Source organism: Prionailurus bengalensis, chromosome E4 (genome assembly GCF_016509475.1).
Source record: "Prionailurus bengalensis isolate Pbe53 chromosome E4, Fcat_Pben_1.1_paternal_pri, whole genome shotgun sequence".
Lineage (NCBI taxonomy): Eukaryota > Metazoa > Chordata > Mammalia > Carnivora > Felidae > Prionailurus > Prionailurus bengalensis.
In genome coordinates, this window is record NC_057360.1 from 760,784 (window position 1) to 785,099 (window position 24,316).

At 50.2% G+C, this 24,316-nt stretch overlaps 1 protein-coding gene across 5 annotated transcripts in view; it reads right to left on the bottom strand.

Moving 5' to 3' along the window:
- The window catches only part of NVL (nuclear VCP like), a 90,901-nt gene that overhangs the window by 25,901 nt on the left and 40,684 nt on the right, over nucleotides 1-24,316 (bottom strand). For all 5 annotated transcript variants that reach the window (XM_043568734.1, XM_043568737.1, XM_043568736.1 and 2 more), the window contains 3 exons: nucleotides 22,569-22,688; nucleotides 18,667-18,766; nucleotides 5,653-5,759 (listed from right to left, as the gene is read on the bottom strand). In XM_043568734.1, the coding sequence (XP_043424669.1) occupies nucleotides 5,653-5,759; nucleotides 18,667-18,766; nucleotides 22,569-22,688 (327 nt within the window). The remainder of the gene's footprint in view (nucleotides 1-5,652; nucleotides 5,760-18,666; nucleotides 18,767-22,568; nucleotides 22,689-24,316) is intronic.

Below are 24,316 nucleotides of genomic sequence, written 5' to 3' on the forward strand. Positions count from 1 at the left end.
ATATATAACAATCTGGGGGATTCAAGTAAGATGCCAGCAAACTTTGAAACCGGAAGGGTAAACATTGAAAATGCCACTTTTTCTCAGGTGGGACTGATTTATACAGTGTGTGCAGCCAGGGTGTCTGACTGTGGACCCTCCCCTGAAATCAGAGGCCTGAGTCCTATCCCTCTGCCCACTCTGGCTCTTTATGAACAAGAACATTCCAGGAGGGAGATGAAGAGGGGGGAGGGGGGGAGAAGGGGGAGTAGGGAGGGGAAAGGGGAGAAGAGGGAAGGGAGGGGGGAGGAGGGGCAGAGAGGAGGAGGGGGAGGGGAGCAGGAAGGGAGGAAGAGGCCAGGAGGGAAGGAGAGGGTGGGAACAGGAGGGGAGGGGAGGGGAGGGGAGGGGGGAAGAGGAGGGGGAGGCGGAGGGGGACAGGAGGGGTGGAGCACACTGCAGTGTGGGCACCTCTCTGCAGGGTGGGTGCCCAGGCTCCCGAGGGAGAGCAGAGCACCCCCTTAACTCGAGCGGAACTACCCACTGAGGTCAGAGAGGAAGTCACCAGACGAACGCCTCCTCCGCCTGCACCGCTGACACAGGCTGAGGACCGAGCACGTAACAGTTCAAACCACAATGCTACAAAACGCTGCTTTTTAAAGTCAAACTGATTTTTCTATCCGAATGTCTTTTTGTTTTTTTTCCTTTCCACATTCACAACCTTGTGCATGAAAGTTGCCCAAAGGACGTCTGTCTGATTCTCCGCTCTTCCTCTTAAACCTCTACATTTATGCCAGAAAACCATTCTTCAAAAAAAGACCCCCCCCCCCCCCACACACACACACAAATATTCTACACACTCACGACAGAACGTGTGGAAACACAAGGCGGAGGACAGTAGCAGTCCTGGACGCCGGGCAGCTCCCAACACCGTCAGGCGGGCCTCACTGCTGCCCGGCAATGTCCACACTCACGGCCAGCCGGTGCTGTTCTCCTGGCGGACAGAACGTCACGGAACGTGGACATCACACAAGGCCGCCCCGTGACCAGGACGGACCAAGACAAAAATGACACAAACAAGCCCTGACATCACCGTGTCTGAACGCAGACACGCGCACACAGGGTCCAAGCCACAAAATGGTCAGACTCCCCCGTCCTGGCTAACACGTGACGGTGGCTCTCTTACCGACCTCAGTGTCCCCGCGGTCTACCCTCCCTTGCAGGGACATCTGAAGACAACCCCTCACAGCGTCGTGTCCGCCTTTTCAAGGTGACTCGGGGCAAAGCCCCTTCCCATCTCCGCAAACCTACCGCCGAGGCGGAGCGCTGACCTCACTGAGGTGAGCCGCTCACAGCCCTCCCGGCGGCTGGCGGTCAAAGTACGCGGCTGGTCCAGCGACGGCGGGCGGCTGGCGGTCACGGTGTGCAGGTGGCAGGCCGTGTGCGTGCGGCCGGAGGTCACACTGGGAGACGCCGACAAAGCCCCCTGGGGGTGCGCACTCTGCATTCATACGGCGGACATGGCCGGGCTATCTTCCCTCCGTTTTCCTCCCCCCTCGGGAACGGATGAATGTGCTTGTTGTTTTATAAACATCACACTATCCTTTGGTCTGGAAGACAAGCCCCTCAGCGGCAAGGCCTACGTCTTAGGTTTTAGGGTCCGCAGAGTTCACACGCCATCGGGAATGTAGGTAGGTTACAATAACGCAGGCTAATCCTCTATTATCTTATTTTCTTGGTAATTTACCTTTAAAGTGGGGGGCTTTGAGCATGCGCTCCTCAGTCTGAGGACTAATTACTTTGGCAGACAGCACTGAAAATTCTAGATGAAGAAGTGTCCAGTTGTCCCCCGGTGCCGAGCGCCACACAGAGGACGAAACACACCTGAAACAACCGTCGATCGAGGCCCCGAACGCCACCTGCGTCTTGTCTGGCACACGCGCTCCGGTCTCTGCCCTTAATGAGTGATATCCCAGGGGCAAGTGTGAGTTATCACATCATGGCAACTGTGGGCACAAACAGTGAGCGCACGCACATGCTCGGAGGTGCTTGTATCCGTACACAGAGGCTTTGACCAAAGCAAACAAAACCTCGGGAACGCGGCTCCCAGACAGAGCCGGGGGAGGGGGAGAAAGGCCACACGCTCGTCACCATACTCACCGGACACACAACCGCAGCAGGGTCCCCTGGTGTCACTGACGCTTTGGGTCGGATAACTCGTGTTGTGCCCCGTAGGTGGTCCGGCAGCACCATCACCCCGGCCTCCGCCCTACATAAATGTCCCCAGACGCTGCCCAGGGGTGGCCGGGTAGATCGAGAGCCCCCGGAACGAAGCGGCATGTGTTCATGTCTCTGACCTGCAGCCACGTGCTGGTGGCAGCCAGAGGGCTCTCGAGAACTCGCAAGCTCCGAGCTGACTCCAGCCTGGAAAACCCCCGGGGAACCAGAACCTCCAGCAGCATCGCCTCCTCGTCCCCGGACCCTCATCTATTCAGCGGTCTGAGCGGAGAGTTCACCCTCCTCGGTGTCTGCCCCTCGACTCTACGGTCAGTCCAACATCCTATGAAAACTGGACACGGTTCTCACACCCACGTCCTCTTCGCTGCGCCCGACACGGCCTGGGTTCCGGGGAGCCTCACCGCACAACCTCTGCCTCCCCTTCCTCCGAGCGGTCTTCCAGACTGCTGTCAGTGGGGGCCTCGGCCCACAAAGCGGGCCCTCGCTCCTCTGTCGGGAGGCGGCCGCACACGCTGCTCTCTGCAGTTGGAAGCGATGGCCCAGAGTCTCCCTCTGCCAGTACAGAAGGGGGGCGTCCTTCCCCCAGGCAGCCCTGCGGCACCGGGGGCACGGCCGTGGGGACGGGCCACGCTCTGGGTGGATAGGGCAGGTCCGGGTCACCACACGGGGCGTCGTCCTCGTGAGGGTGAACCTGTGCCAGCTCGGCTCCCTCTCCCACGCCAGGCGTCAAGGACACAACTGCAAGGCAGCAGCAGCACCGGGCTCCCGGCAGAGCGGGAAGGGACGGAGGCGGGAGCGGGCCTCCCCACTGGGACGAGGAGGCAGCAGGGCTGGGGGTGGGGGGCAGAGAGAGGGAGGGAAGCACGGCAGGGAGAAGGGACGGGAGAAGGGACGATGGAGACAGTTAGGGAGCACGGGCGCAGTGTTCCTAGTGCTCCCAGTGTTCACCCGGCACAGTGAACACGGAGAAAAAGGCAAAAGCCAAAGCGCGGGACCAACGATAAGGGAGACAGAGCAGAAATCGGGCGCCTGAGAGGAGAAAGCCCAGCGCAGGAATCAGAGGTATCCAGACGTCCGACACACAGCCCCTTGCCCGCAGCAGCTTTGGCACCCCACACCCAGAACGTGAGCCCACAGCCAGCAGGCCACCAGCGGCAGCGAGGCACCCGCCGCCCTTACTCAGCTTCCCAAATGCAGACCAGGCAGAAAAAGCACATCATCCCCCAGGGGGAGGAGAAAGCGCGCAGCGGCCTCAGACATCTTTACAGACTCAACGTCCCAAAGGCATTTTGCAGAAACAGCTCAGTCAGTCGAGTGTCCGACCCTGGATTTCTGGTCAGGTCATCATCTCAGCATTCATGGGTTCGAGCCCTGCATCAGGCTCTGTGCTGACGGTGCGGAGCCTGCTTGGGATTCTCTCCCTCCTCTCTGCCCCTCCCCTGCTCACACGTTTTTCTCTCTCTCTCAAAATAAATAAACATTTAAAATGTCAAATCACTATGCTACACACCTGAAACTAAAATAATATTGCGTGTCGACTATAACTCCATTAAAAATAAATAAATAACACGGGCGCCCCACTGGCCCAGTCGGTGGAGCATGTGACTCTCAATCTTGGGTCATAAATTTGAGTCCCACGTTAGGCATGGAGATTACATAAAAAATATATACGTATATAAATAAAAGTAAAAAAATAATTTTGTAATTTCTACAAAGACCAGGAAGAAACACTGTGTGACCAAGAAAAACTCAATTCCGGCTACTATGTCCTAAGTATAGTAACAACCAGCAGACATTCTTTAAAAGACTTAAAAAAACTTTTTTAATGTCTATTTATTTTTGAGAGAGAGACACAGAGTGTGACCAGGGAAGAGGCAGAGACAGAGGGAGACACAGAATCCGAAGCAGGCTCCAGGCTCTGAGCTGTCAGCACAGAGCCCGACACAGGGCTCGAACCCAAGAGCTGTGAGACCTGAGCCGAAGTCGGATGCTTACCGAGCCACCCAGGTGCCCCAACAACCAGCAGGCATTCTTTTTTTTTTTTTTTAATTTTTTTTAACGTTTATTTGTTTTTTGAGACAGGGAGAGACAGAGCACGAACGGGGAAGGATCAGAGAGAGAGGGAGACACAGAATCTGAAACAGGCTCCAGGCTCCGTGCTGCCAGCACAGAGCCCAACGCGGGGCTCGAACTCACAGACCCCGAGATCATGACCTGAGCCGAAGTCGGATGCTTAACCGACTGAGCCACCCAGGCGCCCCCAGGCATTCTTAATCAAAGAAAGAACTCAAGGAACATAGCAGAATGAATGAACTATTAAAAAACATTTTTTTAATGTTTATTTTTGAGAGAGAGAGAGAGAGAGAGAGAGAGAGCGCGCGCGTGAGTGGGGAGGCGCAGAGAGAGAGGAAGACAAAGAATCGGAAGCAGGGTCCAGGCTCTGAGCCCCAGCACATGTGGGGCTCGAACTCATGAACTGAGAGATCATGACCTGAGCCGATGTCGGACGCTTAACTGAAGATGTAGAGTTTACTTAAAAAGAAGAAAAGAGGGACACCTGGGTGGCTCAGTCAGTTAAATGTCCAAATTCGGCTCATGTCATGATCTCATGGTTTGTGAGCTTGAGCCTTGAGTCAGGCTCTGTGCTGACAGCTCGGATTCTGTGTCTCCCTCTCCCTTTGCCCCTCCCCCGCTCACACTCTCTCTCTCTCTCTCAAAAATAAATAAATGTTAAAAAAAAAAAGAAGAAAAAAAAGATGGTACACATCAGCATGGAGGACAGACTCAACACTGTGGTTTCAAAACTCAGTTTTTCTCTGGATATTTATAATGGGCTTGTATTTAATGTCCAAAAGTTTCTATTCCATTTCAAATCCCTCTAAAGACAATTTCCGTAAAGTAACAATCAAAGATCTAAAAGAACAAAACAAAACACCAAAAAAAAGGGGGGGGGGGTGCCTGGGTGGCTCAGTCGGTTAAGCATCTGACTTCAGCTCAGGTCATGATCTCACAGTTTGTGAGTTCGAGCCCCACGTCGGGCTCTGTGCTGACAGCTCAGAGCCTGGAGCCTGCTTCGGATTCTGTGTCTCCCTCTCTCTCTGACGCTCCCCCACTCACACTCTGTCTCTCTCTCTCAAGAATAAACATTAAAAAAAATTAAAAAAAAAAAATTAAAAACAATTTTATATAAAAAAATTAAAAAAATAAAAGAACAAAACAATATGATCAAATCTCAGTTATATCAGTTGAGCATTTAACTCAAAAGTTAACAAATATCCCTGTCATTTTAAGCAAATAACAAAGAATGCACAGTCTCTTCAATGATCAAAATCTGTCTTTGGGAGACATAGCCGAGCAAATATTGAAAGCAACAGATGCTAGTCTGCATCTGCAATGAGACAAACACACCCCAAATACACCATTTCCTGTACTCACTTGGGTGATGGTTTTCAGGATGGCCAGGCGATCCGCTGGGGGCGGCAAACCCACAAAAAGTGTTTTGTCCAGGCGTCCTGGGCGCAGGATTGCAGGGTCAATGATATCTGGAGAAGAACGGAGAGTCAGGACTTCATAAAACAGAATCTTTTTAAACAATACAATTCACGTGAGAGGTGGGAAGAGCACTTTTTTTGAAAAGAAAAAACTGATAAACTAGACTTATTAAAAACTCCTGCACATCAGAGTATATCCTTAAGAAAAGCCCACCCACCTTCCTGGCCAAACCCGCTTGGCTCCAGGCCTCTCTCTCCCCTCTGAATGGGCGCCTTCTCCTGACCCTGCCCTCAGTCAGGGCTGAGGGGGGCTCCTCACTGGCCCCGTGGGTCCACTTCCCCACTCTGGGACCCCGTGTGGTGCCTGCAGAACTAACCCACATCTGCCACCACGGCAGGCAGGCCCTCAAGACCTGACCGCGCCCTTTCTGGTGCCCTCTCTCATATTCTCCTTGACTCCCACACCCCACTGACCAGACCTCTTGCTGTTCCTGAAACAACCTGAAGCCTCAAACCTCCTCCTCTTCGCTCTCAGTGGTTCCTTCCTCTGAAACACTTTCTTCCTCATTTACACTACTGGAATTTTCAAACAAGGTCTCCTCCAGGAAGCCTTCCCTGAGTCCCCCAGAAGAAAGCTCCACCCTCCTTTGTGCCCACCATATTCTTGGTACCAGTAGCAAAGACCAAGTCCCAAACTGCCTGACACTGAAGTTCATCAGGAACAAAGAGCCCATTTCTTAAGCCTAATCGCTTCTAATGGTCCCTCAATCATTCCAGAGAAGCTTCCCAAAGCTCACAATAAGAAGACCTTTGTTCGTGTACAGACACACCTAGAAATGATGGGACTCGTGTTTTCTAATGCACGTATTGAGACTTAACCATTAATTTTTTCTTCCATAAAGAAGCAGAGTTCTTTACAGCTGAAATTCTGATTTTGTTTAGTTTTGTTCTTCAGTTACCTTGGGGAAGCTAAATACTTAATTCAGTGATTTTTCAATGTTCAACAAGCTACTGGACTTTCAAGATGCGAGGAAAAACTACTCGGAAATGGGGAAAGAAAGATTACTGCACAACACTCGCGGCATCGTGATGGAGCGCCGCCCCACGCGCCTGGGCGCCATCTTACTCTACAGGGCAAAGGGCCCCACACGTTCAGGTGTCAGGAGACCTCTGCAGTTTAAAAACTTACAGAGGACCCCCCGTGACCTTTCTCTCCTGCTCTTCCCTGACCCCACGAAAGTGCAAGCACGTTCTATGTGCTCTGCTTTCTTCTACTCAACACAATTATCCACGTTCACCTAAGTTCCTGCGTGTGTCAGTATTTATCCTGTCTGTATTGCCGGGCAGTATTCCACCGTATGGATACGCCTCGATGTCAGGACAGAAAGAAGTATTCATTCTTCTGTTGATGAACATGTGGTTTCCAGTTCTGGCCCACCAGAAGCACACGTGGACATGCATTCGCGTGAGTTTCTCGTTCTCTCTGGTGAGTCCCTCCTGTGTGGCAACATCACACTGTAGGACGTGCTGGTCTTAAGGAATCCGACAGAGTGTTTTCCAAACTAGCTGTGCCATGTTACGTCCCCTACAATTGCTTGTACAATCTTTCTAATTTTAGTTCTTTTTTTTATCTCAGAGAGCGAGCACGAGTGGGGCAGGGACAGAGGAAGATATTCCCAAGCAGGCTCCTGCCCAGCACAGAGCCCCCGACGTGGGGCTCAGTCCCATGACCGTGAGATCATGACTTGAGCCACAATGAAGAGTCAGATGCTCAACACACCGAGCACCCCCCACCCCCCGCCCCGGTGCCCTGGTTAAGGTAGGCTTTGTAGTAGTCTCTCACGGCGGCCTTCACCTGCATCTCCCTGACGACCAGATGCCGAGCACATTCCCATATTTATCTGCCGCCGGGATCCCTACTACAGTGAACGTCTGTGCAGTCCTTGGCCAATTTTTCATGTTTTTCTTTTGCTAAGTTTTGGGAATCCATCGCGTGCTGCAGATATAGATCCTTCATCAGAGACACATTCTGTAAATGTTGCCTCCACGTCTGCGCGGCTTGTCCTTGTGAAGAGCAGTTCAATTTATCCTTTTGCTCTAAAACACTGTGCTTCTGATGTCATACCTAAAAGATCTTTGCTTAGTCCAAGGTAGAAAACACTTCTCCTCTGCCTCCTTCCAGGAGTATTACAGATGTGACTTTTCATTGGTCTTTGATCCATCTTGGGTCAATTTTTCATGTGGCTTCTAACAGGTTAAAGGTTATTTTTCCTACACATCTCACTGTCCCAGCACTATTTGTTTAAAACGCTATTCTTTCTCTACTGCATGGCCTTCGTGTTCTATAACAACCCAATTATCCAGACCCTCTGCCTCCGGGACCGGACAACACCCTATTCTGAACTCAGCTCCTCGTTACCGGTCAACCGTGAGCTCCCAGGTTCGTCAGAATTATCCCACCGAGGTGGAGGCCGCCGTCAACGTCCTGGTCCGCGCGCACCCGCGGGCCGCCTACCCCGCCCTCTCTCTGGGCTCCTGTTTCCACCGGGAGGATGTGGCTCTGGAGGGTGTGGACCACTTCTCCCGAGAGTTGGCTAAGGAGAAGCGGGAGGGCGCTGAGCGTCTCTCGAAGGTGCAAACCCAGCACAGCAGCCGCGCCCTCTTCCCAGACGTGCAGAAGAGGTGCCGGGATGAGGGGGTGAGAGCCTGCATGCCATGGAAGCCGCCCTGGTCTGGACCAGGCCCGTTTGGACCTACAGGCCCTGGGTCTGGCCCGCGCAGACCCCCAGCGCCGCGACTTCCAGGAGAAGCACTTCCTAGACGGAGGTGAAACTCTTCAGGAAGATGGGCGACCCCCCGACTCACCTCCGCAGGCCGGCTGCCCCCCCTCCCCAGGCTGGGCGAGGCCGGCGTCTCTCGGAAAGGCTCACCCCCCAGCATGACTCGGGGTCTCTGGAGCCCAGCAGCCCGTGAGGGGCCCCTCCGGCAGCCCCCGGATGCCAGGGCTGGTGCCCGAGCCTCTCTCTGTGGCCACCAGGCAGCTTTGCAACACCCTGGAGCCTGCTCCCACGCCACAGACCAAATGGAAACAGGAAAGCTTTTTGCAGCAGGAAACAACAACAACAACAACAACAACAACAACAAACCCCAAAAAACTAATCATCCAGATACGTGGGGGAATATTTTTATAGGTATTTTATAGGTAGGTCCTATCATGTTTCAATGATCTGTAAGTCTGTGTCTATGCCAATACCAAATGGTGGAAACATCTTTTAGCTTGAATATACAAGTACATATTAAAAGTCAGAGCTGCATGCTCAAAAATGAAGCCTGATGTAAACAATCCCAATCATAATTAGAAGGCACTTAGTTTAGGAATTTTATAATCATTTAATATCTCTAACTGACAAGCACCATATTTAGTTTATTACAAACTTATTTATTAGTTTATTTTAAGGAATTACTTATTTCATTTCGAGTAAAAAGCACCCTGAGCACTTTATTTTTTTTTTTAAAGATTTTACTATTTTTTAAGTAATCTCTATACCCAATATGGGGCTTGAACTCATGACCTCGAGCTCGAGTCGCAGGCCCTCAGACTGAGCCAGCCAGGACCCCCAGCAAGCACTTCATACAGATCTTACTATGGGATGGCAAACTACCGCTCGGTCAAAAACTTTTCCAAAATTCGATGCATTACACCACCTCTCAAAGAAAATCCAGTGCTGTGTGTCTAGAGCTCGGAGGTACCAAGCAGCTGCTTACGCTTTAGAGGACGATAAAGGGAAAAGGACTCCTGTCGTCCTCCAAAGGGAAAGAGCGCAAGGCATGGGCGTTGTAGGAAGTGAGACGCAGGCGCACACCGGCACCTCCCCGTGACAGAGAGCCATCCTGGACGTGACACACTTCACACACGCCCCGATCTTCTCCCACGTCCTCCCCGAACGGGGCAACCATGCTCTCTCCCGCCTTGGTTGAGGCCAGCTCATCCTTCCAGTCTTTCCGGCCGAGACCCGGAGGCGTGGCCGGGCTCCACTCACTCCCGTCCACAGCCAATCCATTAACAGGTCCTGTCAACTGATGACACTTCCACACCCCGGCCATCAGCTGCTGAGAACACTAACTTCTCGCCCTGGGAGTACTGCCACAGCTTGCTAAGTGGCTCCCCACCTCGGTGTGGCACAGATGGAGTCTTGGGAGTCAAGATAATTCTCACATCCGCAGTGAACAAGTCAGCCCAAATCCCACCGCTGTAAAGACAAAATCCGCTCACTCGCAAACAAGGAGGATGCGTGAAGAGCCCTCCCTTCCATCCGCTGGTGAGGAAGTACCAAAAAAAGCTGACGTTTAAGAGCTAAAGGTAGTGACTTCCAACTTCAGGAAAAACTCCCATCTTGCTGCAAACGGACCCCCGATTTTCGAGAGGTGCCCCAACAATTCAACGGGGAGAAGATGCCACAAATGGTGCCGAGGCAAGCGGACGTCCACGTGCGAAAGGGTGAATCGGGACCCCTTCCTCAGAGCACACAAACATTAACTCAACATGAACCTAAGATCGAAGTGTGAGCCCTGGAAGCGTAAAACCGTCACCACACACGGGGGTTAATCTTTGTGACCCTGAATCAGGCAATGGGTTTTTGAGACAGGACACAAATTGCATGTGATTAAAAACCTATCAATTGGACTTTACCAAAATTTAAAACTCTTGTTCTTCAAATTACACCAGCGAGAAAGTGAAAAGACAGCCATAGGCTGGGAGAAAAGACATGCAAATCACACATCTGGCTGTGGATTTGTATCTGGAATTAGTCATTCTTTAAAAAGAATTTTTTTTTTTTTTAGTATTTGTTTATTGTTGAGGGAGAGAGAGACCGAGCACGAGTGGGGAAGGGGCAGAGAGAGAGACACACACACACAGAATCGGAAGCAGGCTCCAGGCTCCCAGCTGTCAGCACAGAGCCCAACTCGGGGCTGGAACTCACAAACCGTGAGATCATGACCTGAGCCGGAGCCGGCCCCTTAACCGACTGAGCCACCCTGGCGCCCCTAGAATTAATCATTCTTACTGCTCAATGACAAGGCATGACCCAACCAAAAAAAATGGGTGAAGGACTCAAACAGGTATTTCTCGAAAGAAGACACTACAGTACCTCACACCCACTGGAATGGCTGTAATCAACTAGAAAGGTTGTAACAAGTGTTGAGGGTGTGGAGAAATCCGAACTCCCACACTCGGCTTTGTTATAATTATCGGCAGGAACAGAAAACGCTGGGCCTCTCTGGAAAAGTCTGGCTGCTTCCTGAAGTGTTAAACACAGAGTCACCACGTGGCCCACAGACCCCACTCCTAGGTATCTACCTCCTGAGAAATTATGATACACGGCCACACGAAACCTTGTATGCGGAGGTTCACAACAGCCCTAAAGTGGACACGACCCGAATGTCCATCAGCTGGAGAACGGGTGAAACGTTGTACGTGCACACGACAGAACGTCATCCGGCAGTACGAGGAACGGAGTACTGACACCGCCACACGGATGCGCCTTGAACACAGGACGTCGAGCGGGAGAGGGCACACCCCGCAGCCCACATGTGTGACTCCACTTACACACAGAAGCGGAGGCCTAGGGAGACAGTGCTGCAGGTGGGGACGGATGGGGAGGGGCAGCTAACACGCACAGATCCTCTTGAGGGTGACAGAAATGTTCTCAAATCAGGCTGTTGGGATGGCTGCACAAGTCTGTTAATATCCTCAAAACCACTGAATCGTGTACTTAAAATGGGTAAAATTTATGTCATATTATAGATCTCAATAAAGCCATTTTCTTAGAGACTTAGAAACTGGACTAACAAGACCATCAATACTATGTCTATGAAAATTACCGCAAGATCAGACGACCTTCACGGAACAGGAGTAGGTCTCTCCTTACAATTCACAAAACAAATACTGAGTTTTATTATTTACGGTTCCTGAGAATCAGCAGAAATGATGCCAGGGCCTAGGTTACTTTTACAAGGGAAGCATTGTGCCAAAGGGCGAGATACAGAACACGGCACTAACTCAAGGAGAATTTAACAGCGATCCAGGGCCATTCAGACTGGACACAAAAGGGAAGGTTTTACTTGGAACTTTAAGTGGCTGAATATCTTACTGTGTGTAATGGAATAAATCTCTTCTTTGTTGCCACCCATCGAGTCGCCTGACAAAAAACTACTAAGGACTTATTACAATGGATAAAGACTCTGAACTAGGAACTTTCTCTCAAACATAAAACCGCAGACCTAATCCTTGTCCAGAAGTTTACACTTCTGGGGGCGCCTGGGTGGCGCAGTCGGTTAAGCGTCCGACTTCGGCCAGGTCACGATCTCGCGGTCTGTGAGTTCGAGCCCCGCGTCGGGCTCTGGGCTGATGGCTCGGAGCCTGGAGCCTGTTTCCGATTCTGTGTCTCCCTCTCTCTCTGACCCTCCCCCATTCATGCTCTGTCTCTCTCTGTCCCAAAAATAAATAAAAAAAACGTTGAAAAAAAATTTTTTTTAAAAAAAAATAAAAAAAAAAGAAGTTTACACTTCTGTGTGTCATAATTTACAGATTTAATTTTTCAACAGAGCTGCACAGAGAGCAGAAACTCCTTCTGGATCCCGTGTTGCTACTGTAGGAAACAGACCCCCGCTGAGCAGTAGAGACCCTACCCGGTTGGTGTGGCTATCTGGGAATACCTGTCTGCAGGAGTGTTTTTAACCAGCGGCACAGAGGATTCAGCGGGAACAGACAGCTCCTCTCTGAGAACGTCCTTTACAGGAGCCGGTACCAGAAGGAGGAACGGGCGCACGTGCGCAGGAGATGACAATCAGGGCATCGGTGGTCTTAGTGGACTTTGTCCAGGGACCTTCGTCTCCTGGGGCTGAGCACAGGGAAGCGGATCATTTCCGGGACAGGGGGTGGACTCTGGTGTGCCACACATCACACAAGGGACATCACAGGTCTTGAGAGCAGCCAAGTGGGGGGGGGCGGGGGGAGATGGGGACAGAACAATTCTTTACCTTGTTTTGTAGAAAGCAGCACCTCACAAGTTAGGGGAAAAAGTGATGACAGAAATGGAAAATAGGAGAGGGGCGTCTGGGGGGCTCAGCTGGCTTAACCATGCAACTCTTCATTTCGGCTCAGGTCATGATCTCACCATCTGTGTGATCGAGCCCCTCTTCAGGTTCTGTGCTGACAGCATGAAGCCTGCTTGGGATTCTCTCCGCCCCTTGCCCGCTCATGCTTTCCCTCTCTAAATGAATAACCTTAAAAAAAGAGAAAAAAAGGCTTCCAAGCAGAGGGAAGTGACGCCCTACCTGTACTGTTAGGACATTCACACGAAAGCAGGTTTGTGTCCAGAAACCATGAGGGCTGGGGGTGCCTGGGTGGCTCAATCAGTTAAGCATCTGACTTTGGCTTAAGTCTTGATCTCACCGTTTGTCAGTTTGAGCCCTGCATCGGGCTCTGTGCTGACAGCTCGGAGCCTGGAGCCTGCTTTGGATTCTGTGTCTCCCACTCTCTCTCAAAAATAAACATTAAAAAAAAATAAGAAAGAAAGAGAGAGAGAGAGAAAGAGAGAAAGAAAGAAGGAAGGAAGGAAGGAGGGAAGGAAGGAAGGGAGAAACCACGAGGGCTGGCATGAAGTGGCCCAATTTACAGGTATTGAAAGAAAAGAGTTCTGTCAACCCAGAACTCCATATAGGCTTCAAGAAAGAAAGAACCGGAAATCAAGGCATTCTTGGATAAATGAAAACCAAGAAAATTCGCCACAAGCTAAACACACCTAAAAGAACAACTAAAGGGAGTTTCTGAAACAAAAAGGAATGTCAGAAAAAAATTAAGAACATCAGAAAAGAAAAATCGATGGGAAGAGCAAAAATTTGGAAATACAACAAAGCCTCCTTTTCCACCTAAGTTTTAAAATGTTATTTGACAGGGGGTGCCTGGGGGGCTCAGTCAGTTAAGCGTCTGACTTTGGTTTCGGCTCAGGTCATGACCTCACGGGTCATCAACTCCAGCCCTACATCGGGCTCTGCATTAACAGCTCGGAGCCTGCTTGGGATTCTCTCTCTCCCGCTCTCTCTCTGCCCCTCCCCCCACTCACACTGTCTCTCTCTCAAAATAAATAAATAAATAAACTTCAAAAAAATTTCATTCCACAGCTGAGACAAAAATAAGAATGCTGTCTGAGGAGGTTCTGAGACAGTGGAGAAGGGACACGGAGGACAGTCCCGAATGGGGCTGGTGCAGGAACTCCAAGGTAGGCAGTGCATGCACTTCTTGCTGGAACTGGCAAAAGAAATGCTGACATCAGTGAACAGTGAGAAGCTACGTGTATGCAGTTCTACAACCGCCTCATCCACAAAAACCACTCTACAAAGAGATACACTCAAAAATAACAGGTAAATCAAAATGAAATTCTAAGAAATGTTCAAGTGACCCACACGAAGGCAGAGAGAGAGAGAAGGAAGGGAGGAGGGAGGGAGAGAGGGGGAGAGATACAGAGAGAGAGAGAGAGAGAGGGGGGAAAAGCACGTGCATGTAAGCAGAGGAGGGGCAAAGAGAGAGAGAGAATCCCAAGCGGGCTCCTCGATCCCATGACTCCAGGATCATGACCCGAGCCAAAATCAAGAGTCGGACCCTCAACTGACTGAGCCACCCAGACGCCCCTCAGTCTGTACTTTCTGAGTAAGTTCTTGTTTCCAAATTTCTGAATTCAGGGAAACACCCAGCAGGCAAAGCATCCCCAGAGGGAACCGAAACTACCCCTTGAAGCAACGGGGACTGTCCTGCACCAGCAAGACCCCACCCACGACTGACCCCAAGACGATGACCAACCTTTCAGTGCCCACCAACTTTGTCCCACACTTTTCTTTCTGAACCTGGACCTTTGTTCGGCACTTTGGAGACAGTCTTTTGGGATGCTAGCCTCCCATCTCCCTGATGGGGTTTTGGAGTGGTGGTGGGGGTTCCGAGCTGATGGCCAAGTAAGAATTCTTGAAGACGTCTTTGGTACCAAAAGGGTGATTTTAGTAAAGCATGGGGACAGGACCCATGGGGAGGAAGAGCTGCACTGGGGTAGTGCAGGTGACAGCTTCTATACTGTGGAGTTGGGGGCAGCCCAGGGGAAGTTTCCGGTAGGACTTCCATATGCTAAGGAAGACTCAAGGATACTGGAGACCTAGCTCTTGTCAAGCTAAGATTGTTTTTCCCTCCAGCAGAGTATTATCACTAAGACAGTAGGGAGTTCCTGGAGATTAGGCTATTGATAAAACTGCCTTTTCCTTGTAATATTACTGAGATATTTATAAACTGATGGAGACTCTATCAGTCAACCGTGTGTCTTCTATCCTGTCCCCAGTCCTTGGGCAGCCAGGAGGGCCTGAGGAACATCACACACATCCTACCCGGGCGGGAGGCTTGGGGGTGTCGGCCTGCCCCGTGCTCCCTCCTCATCCCTGGTGTTGGCCTCGCGGAAATAAATTCCTTTCCTCTGTCAGCAGGACTCCTTCCTCTGCCTTTGATTTTGTGCGTTGCCAGCGGCAGCAGCTGGTGTGTCTGGGCCCCACCAGACAGGTGCTCTCGCCCCTTACGCCCTGGGTACATGTGCTCACATAGCACCTCTGCAACAGCCTTCCTGGACCATCATCCCTAAGTCAGCGTGCACCACCACCCCCGCCCTCGCCAAGTCATTCTCCACCCTCTTAGCCAGTCTGTCTCTTATGTACCCAAGTTCCCCAGCCCCAAATCACAGTACACACAAAGCATTTTTCCAAACTCTTAGCCTTTGAATTCCCAAAGCCAAGCAGGACCAGGCACACGGTAAAAACTCCATAAATATTTGATGAGCAGAAGAGAAGACGTGCTGAGAAATTAAAGTCTTATGCTGACCTGGTGGGTCTTCAACACCAAACGGAAAGGTGGAGCTACACCTTGTGTGATCACAGAGCGCATCAGGAAAGGAACCTGTGTGCAAAGAGTCAGAGCGACCACAGGTGTTCACACCCTGCGTCCCTGCCCCGGAACATCAGCCTCCCCACTGCTGTCCCCCGGGCGCTGCCTCTAGCAGGAATGGCAGCCTCCACCCTCGTCTCCTGGAACCCTGTGGTCACGTGAGAACGAGGATGTAGGATCCTGCCAGCGGGAGCCCACGCCACCAGCAGAGGCCTGGAGAGGGGACGTTCCGTGAGGAGGGGACAGAGATGCCGGAGCGTCACCGCGGAGATGGTCCTCTGGCCCTGCCACTCCAGCTGATGGCACTGGGATCGGAGAGGAACCTCTGGACAAGCCCTTCCGGAGTCCCCGACCCATAAAATTGTGGGTCAGAGCAAAAATGGTGATTTGAAGCCACTGAGTATGGTGGTAGTTTGTCATGTGGCCAAAGCCATCAGGCAGGAAGAGATTTCTGGAAGCGGGGAGAAAACAAGTCACAAACAGAATGTTGCAGGACAGCGCACTAGGGAAGAGAACCGCCACAGGCACGCCCACGGGCGACACGGGTGACCCACAGGGCCACTCTCAGATTTCTGTAGGCAGCAAGGCAGCGGGACCTCTTCCGCGGATAAGGGGACAGGGGAGGGGACGGGGGAGGAGGAAACAGGTTCAGGGACACCGGAAGGGACAAGACACAGGTGCCCACCGTGTTCCTGTCTCCCTCACCATGGCTAAAGTCAGCACAGGCTACTGTACTCAGCCCAGGCTTTCGCGGCTAAGAATCCGGAGAGCTGTGGAGAATTCAGAGAATTCAGAGGTGAACAGAGACCAGGAAAGGACACGCACCTGAACCGTTTGAGGCGAGGATTCACGTAAAACCCAGGGACACAGGGGGACCTGTTATGTTCTAGTCCACAGAGACTAAGCTAAAGATATGTGTTTACGATCACCAAACACGAAAACGGCGAGTGCCAGGTGAAGACAGGATGGCTTACCGCAGACTACGGTGTCTTCTCGAAATCTCTCAGAAAAACTCTACGTCTACCAGAAAACGCAGGGTGTGATTCTGCACAGAGATCTGTGAGGTTTTCCAGATTCCCCCGGGGACAGCTGTGAGTGTAGGACCTCGGGACCGCCGCCCTGGCTGTCACCAAATGTGCTCTTGGCAGAGGCAGGAGTTACTGAACAGCTCCTTGCCACACGCCGTGGGAGACACACTGCCCTTTACGACCATCCTGCCAACTGGCGTCATTATCCTGGAAGTAACGTGTGCCCAGAGCGGAGGTGGTGTAACCAAGAAGCCTTCTGCTCTTTGTCCCCGGTTCCTGTCAGAAAGCTTCAAATAGCCTTGCCATTCCCCAGGGATGGGAGTCTTTGCTACGCTAATGACCAACTCAAGGTCGGCCCAAGATAGTAACTTCAGGATGGGCCAGTTGTCAGAAAGACCAAGCCCGCGGTTAGAGGATAGAAGTGGGAGCCACATCTCTGGGGAGACGGGTTCAATCGCGCGGCCATCGACCAACAGTGACTAAGGCATAAAACCCCAAGGGAAGCTCTGGGCGGCAGACCTTGGGCGCGTCCTGCTGACGAGCACACCGGTCTCCCAGGCTGGCGTGTGCCCTGGCTCCAAGGGGAGAGGGCCCCCAACGTCTGCACTGCCCCCCACACCAGGCCTTGTGTGCATCCTTTACAACAAACAGCAACTCAAGTACAGTGAGCCTTGAACGGCGTGGGCGTTAGGGCCACCGACTGCCCCCTTTCCCCAGCCCCGCACACTCAAAAGTCTTGTGTAACTTCTGATTCCCCAAAACACTACTAGTGGCTACTGTTGACTGGAAGCCTTACCGGTAACATAAAAATTAACACACGTTATGCACGTTCTCTGTGTTATATGCTGTATTCTTACCATAAAGTACAGCCGAGAACAAAAACATTACGGAGGCCATAAGGAAAATACATTTATAGGACTGCACCGTGTTCACGAGAAAAAGCCGCGTGTAAGTGGACCCACGTAATTCAAACCTGTGTTGTTTAAGGGTCAACTGTACGGTGCTTTCCTGCATTCCTTTAACTGTTGTGGCGAATTACTGAACCTGAGGGTTCACCTGTAGCTGGCCGGTCAGCAGCGCGAGGGTCCTGGTGGCAGCCTCGCAGGCTCTGACACCAGCTCCGTGTGATCAGTGTCACACGGGTGACACAGGTGCTCGGCCGGTGTCACACGGGTGGGGGTGGAAACAGAACCGGTAAGAGAACAAGAGTTGTAGCCAGGACTCAAACCCAGGTCCGCCGGATTCCAGAGACGGTACTTTACTGCCGTCAAAGTACAAACCTTCATATATTTCCGTTTTCCATTTAAAAATGAAATCGTGTATATTTCACGGAGGTTTTATCTTTCAAAGTAACTTACAAGACCCGAAAGACAAATTCTGTGAGCTTGACGGTGGCAGACAGTTGACACCAGTGTCCACGCGGGGTGGCTACGACACAGCGGCTCACGAGGACGGCAGGGTAGTTAGCACAGGAAGAGACTCTGGGACCCTCAGTAAGAGCCGGGTGCTGACGTTATGAGCCTTTTCTAAGCCCCTCGGCTCCGCTGAAGCTCGTAACAACTTTAAGTAACAGTTACTGCAGGGATGGTGACGTGGTCCCGGTATAAAACCTTGTGACTCTATCTTCAACCTTCACATGCAGTGAAGAGCCTGGTCCTTGTTTCCTATAAGCTCGGGAGAAACCGCAGGACACCAATTCTGATAACATCTGTGTGGTCAAAAGCGGACACTGGGTTTTCTGCCAACGAGACAACCTTCCGAGGACCAACACAGAAAAATCCCCCAAATCTAAGCAATAAAAGTCTTTTTTACTATCACTCGCATAAAAGCTTCCTAAGGTTTTATTTCAACTTACGAGCCAACAAGGGATTTCCTAAACTTCACCCTCCTCTAGTGGCATGAATGTAAATCCCGGTGTCGTGGAGCGCTGACGGTCATGGGGAGCACCCCCTACCTGGCCGGTTGGTGGCCGCCATGATAAAAACCTGCTGCCGCGCTTCCAGCCCGTCCATCTCGGTGAGCAGCTGGTTCACCACGCGCACGCTCGCCCCCGTCTGAAAGGGAATGAACACACCTCCATCAGTTTTCAGTAAAAAGAAAACCACATCGTCATTCTTTTCCATACAAAGTAACGTACTAGCTAACTTCAAGAAAGCTTCTGTCAAGAGGTAACGGCGATTATTTTCTGAGTGGTCGCTACATCCCGGCACTGTGCAACGCAGGGGCAGGAATTCCCCGGAATCGTGTTATCCACTGTTCCACGAGGAAGCTGAGGCTCGGAGAGGCCACGTGTCCAGGCCTCACAGCCAGACAAGGGCAGGCCTGGCTGATCTAAATCTCGTGCCTCCAAGTTATTCAAAGATCCAATGGCTACGGGGCACCCGGGGGACTCAGTCAGTTGAGCGTCTGTTGGTTTCAGCTCAAGTCATGGAGCCCTACATTGGGCTCTGCGCTGAGAGCGTGGAGGTTGCTTGGAATTCTCTCTCCCTCCCTCTCCACCCCCCTCCTCGAGCACACATGCATTCTCTCTCAAAATAAATAAACTTAAAAAGAAAAGAAAAGATCTAATGGCTGTGGGGAATAAGTTTAGGAATTCCCTGAGCTTGCACCATGGGTTAATAAGGCATAAAGAATTAGAAAGTCACAGGGTGAACACACCCAAGTTTGGGTAAACGAGATTAGGTAAACAGGGCAAAGGCCCCCAGTATAGGACAAAGGCATAGGAATAGGAAATCTGAAGATGAAAACATCCAAGATGAAGTAAACAAGATTAGGGATTCAGGGCGGAAATGCCCCCCAACTTAGTACAATAGCAGAAAGCTGCTTTCACAGGAAGGAAGAACCAAAATAGGTAAACAGGTAAACAGGACCTAAGACCACAGCAGGGTGAAGTTGCCCAGAGCGGAGCTAATTAGCAAAACAAAGGTGCCTTGCTGACCCTGAGGTAGCATGCTCCTCTTTCTCCTTTCAGTCCCCTAGGCCAGTCTAGGTAAACAGAGGTGGGGCCTCCTGTCTGCTGTAAACAACCTTCCACACAGCCAGGATTTTGTTTTGTATTGACACAAACCCTAACACAGCATCTCTCCAAAACCCCCTTTCCCCCACGCCCATGAGTTAATGTTCAAGACTCCACTGTCTCTTTGTGCACGGCCAGTCCATCACGCTTGTAAGCCTTCTGATCCAAACAAAAACGGAGCCAGGACCCTTACTCGGGGCTCTCGTCTCCTCCAGGACATTAGCCTCTCTCGCATTTTCAATCCTGTGTCCCAGTCTCTTGCTGGACAAGAGAGAACTCTACATCCAGAGTCGCAACAGATTTCCTACTGGGCAAATGTAGACTCAGCCTCCCGAGAGCCCCTGGGATGTGAGATGTTCCAGATCTTTGGACTGGGACACGAGGCTTCTTCCCAGAGGCACACAAGCAGATCTACGGCAATACCCAAGGGAAAGGTCCAGGGCGGTGGTGGACACAGGGGAACTCACTCTGACACAGAAAGGTTTTAAATGCCCAATGGAAGAAATGAGAAAAGTAGTGCTGTGTGTGTGTGGCGGGGGGGGGGGGCGGGGGGGAGCGCGGTGGGATTACTGCGTTTCTTCAACACAGAGGTGGTAACAATTTCTCCAGAAAAGAAACGATGCATGTCACCACTCCCTGAGGACACAAAGCTAACATGTCAGGAGATGCACATAGTGACAATCCTGACTCAGAACAGTAAAGCAGCCCCAGACACCAACCAAACACGGTCCCACCTAAACCAGACAAAATCCTCAGAATCAGCACAGGAATGTGAAAGGCAGGTTTTACTCTAACAAAATTATAACATTGTACGTAATAAAAAAAATTAAAGGTAAGTGAGAAGACTGGGAAAAACGTGCCAACACACACAATCAGACAATGGATTAATTTCTAGCACACGTAAAAGCTCCTATAAATAAAAAAGAAGTTTTAATAGCAAAAGGATCAAAGTATCTGATCAGGTAATTTCTAGAAGATGAAATACAAATTCACTGAAGACAATCAACCTCACTGATAACCAGGGACGTGAATACGAAGATTTAATGTCACGTTTGACAATAAAACTGACGAAAGATTAAAAGATGGGTATTAGCCATTGCTGACAATACTGTTGGCAGGCATACGTATCCGGTATTTGTTTGTGAAGGATGATTTAATGTCAGCTCCAAAACACAGTATGTATAGGTCCACATACATGTGCACAAAAGCATGTGATTAGAGTGTTATTGCAGTTCTGTTTGTAAGAAAAACAATTAGAAACAATGTGAATGTCTAAAACAGAAAATTATTAAAGAAATCCTTCTGTTTCCAGACTGTAGAATATTTATGCAATCGTTTAAAAATTAAGTCATTAAGCACATGGGAAAATCATCAAGATGCATGACCACATGCATGACCATACACGTTTTTAAGTTTATGGTGAAAGTCGTAGAGTAACAAATGCTACATACAAAACTGAGCGATAACCTCCAAGGAGAGTAATAGAGGGAAATAGGAAGAAGGACTCTTGATCTACTAACACGTGTAGAACTTAATTTGAGTTCTGTCACAAGCGTGTGTCCATGCATAACTCACGCGCTAAAAAAAGATATATGTATTCCCATTTTTCTCCCTATTTCTCTCCTTCAGAATCCCCTTCGGGTGAAAACGTCCAAAGACAAGAACACAGGTACTGGAAAATGGAAACACGTGTTAGTAAACATCCAAGAACGAGCGAGAACCCAGACGTCAGAGCACGGTTCGTGCGGCCACAGACCCCTCTGTGGCAATGGCTGACCAGCCGCAACCCACTCACTGCACCTCTCCAAAGTCAAAATCACCAGCCGTTAACAGGCGGCTGCAAACCAACACAGGGGCTGTTGACAAATGAAGGGTTTATTCAGAACCAAAGACAAGGAGATAAATAGGAGTCAACTCCAGAGCACAACATGCCTTGACCAGCCGGACAGAAAGGGCAGCGCTTTGCTCTGGATCCCCCACCAGATTCCAGGATCTGCCAGCCGGCGGGGTGACCTGAGAAGGACCTCTGCGTGGCCACTGACCTCACCCCCAGAGATAAGACCAGAAGGACTTTCTGGGATGCTACTGATGACTACTGGATGAGGAAACAGAATCACTGCGACATGAATCACACTCACATTAGTCAAGTTTTGTTCTTGAGACTTTGGAATGTTTCTGGAGATTCTAAGTGAAATGAATTTAATAAATGTTTTACAGCCTAAGGGCACACACAAGATAACTATCCGAAGATGAATCACAAGAGAAACATAATCACTTCCTTAGTCATCGTGTCACAAATGTACCCACTAGACAGTCTTCATACTGGTTTCCAGAAGGCCATGTGCTCTTTACACCAGTGGACTCTGGGACAAGGTCCTTCTGATAACGACTGCTTCCAGGCCCCGGCTGTGCTGACATTCCCGTGACCAGCGACGCTGCAGACTCGTGCAGGCGGAATGCAGTGCAGGCCCATTTCCCGTCCTCCCCAGGCACGAACGGTACAGCGTCAGAAAGCGCACCGCCTGACCCCACTCTGGGTGCGTGGAACCGTGAGGCACATTTTCTCGGGCCTCAAGAGCCCATTCGCCTGATGAGGATCAAGATTACGAGGCGGGCTATTCACAGCCACCATCACTGCAACCCCCAGCTGCTCACCCCTGTGAGTCACAAGTGTGCCACCAAAATGACACAGACAAACGGATACGAGGGCTGATAACAACACAACTGTTACGCCTAGGCCCTCACTCCAAATTACCAGGTTTCTTCACTTAAAGAACCTCAGTGTTCTCAGGAAATGACTTCATAAGAACTTACAAAAGGCTCACGGTGCATACGCCTACCTCTCGGTCTGACCTTCGAGGGCACAGGGCGTCCACTTCGTCGAAGAATATGACACAGGGCGCGGAGTTCTTGGCTCGCTGGAACACCTGTCGTACTGCACGCTCACTCTCACCAACGTACTGAACACACACAGAAATAAAATGCAGAGACTGTTCAACTTTGGGGCTTTGGGCCAAATTACAGTAAAACTAGTTTTAAAAGACATTTAAATATCAGAGTCCACAAAGTACTAGGCTGATCCGCATGGAACTGCTGATATATAACCATTTTTGATGCAGAAACACAGCCAAGTGTATATGGTTCAACTTAATAAAATCAGCTATTATTGAAGCCTATAGATTACCTCGTTTGTAAAACAAAGACAAAGTAAATGTAAGGTCTTCTCTAGGTCAGACACAATCCCATAATTCTACACTGTGATTTTGGAACTAATCTCCTGAGGGGCACCTGGGTGGCCCAGGAGGTTTGAGTGACCAACTGTTGATCTCGGCTCAGGTCATGATCTCAAGGTCTGTGAGATCGAGATCCACGTCAGGCTCTGTGCTGACAGCACGGAGTCTGCTTGGGATTCTCTCTCTCTCTCTCTCTCTCTCTCTCTCTCTCTCTCTCTCTTCCCCTCCCCTGCTTGCTCTCTCTCTTTCAAAATAAATCAATAAACATTAAAAAAAAAAAAAAAAAGAACTGATCTCTTACGCTGTATGCATATAAAACACCCAGCAGTAATTTTCATTAATCCAACATTACTTTACTGCCATTTCCTGCTCGACCATCATTTCCATGTGGGTCAAGTTGCTAATGAAAGATCTACTTTGTCACTTGGCATCAGAGAAGGCGAAGTGAGCCAGTGAGGCCTTCAACAGGTTTCACTGGACATACCATACCGTAAAATCTAAGTCAAAACATAAAACAGTAAGATCAGTCAAGAAACACAGTAATTCATAACGTCCTATAACATTAGGACAAGTTAATGCAGAGAGCTACATGTAAGAATATGGTCTCACTGGTCATGAGGCCTAAGAGACTGTTCTCGTAAAATTTCAAACTAGTGAACCAAGCATGTTTTTCTCCTAATAAAATTGCTAAATAGGACAGAGTCTGCAAACTGTTTCCAGTGCCGACCCCACCGCCGGTGTTTGTTACGCTCTCGTGACCACGTGGCCGTGATAAGTAACGCAGGCAGAAAGCACACGCCATGGACGACAGTGACGGGAGGGTTTTCTGTCTTCTCATCTGTCCTGTCTTTTCTTGGTACTTTTGCTCAAGGTGCTTCCCTTACTTGATCTGTCTTCCAACCTGCCTCCACTTCTCCTGGTATTCGAGAAGGTCCCCAACTTTCTTCTATTGCTCTCCCCACTCTGCCCTCACAGGGTCTCCTGCTAGAGACTCCCGGCTGGTCTAGATAGTCCTTGGGAAGCAGAAGTTGTGGCCTTGATCATAACATCTTGTGTGGTATATAAATACAGTAGACTGGCTCAATTTCCTAAAGAATCCATGTCAGCAAAAATTATATTTGAAATGCTGGACCAAAATAGTAGATATTTTAAAAGAAAAAGTAACAGTGAGCTGGGAGAGGTCAAGTATCAGACAGGGGTCGATGGAAACGATCAACACAGCTGGCAAATGCACTGTGGCTAGAGCAAACCAAATGGCCAAAGGGAAACTTAATTTAGGGGAAGATAAACCTACAATTTCAAAAGGACAGATTAAAAATCAATCTTAACAAAGGTGACAGTGATTAAAAATAAGC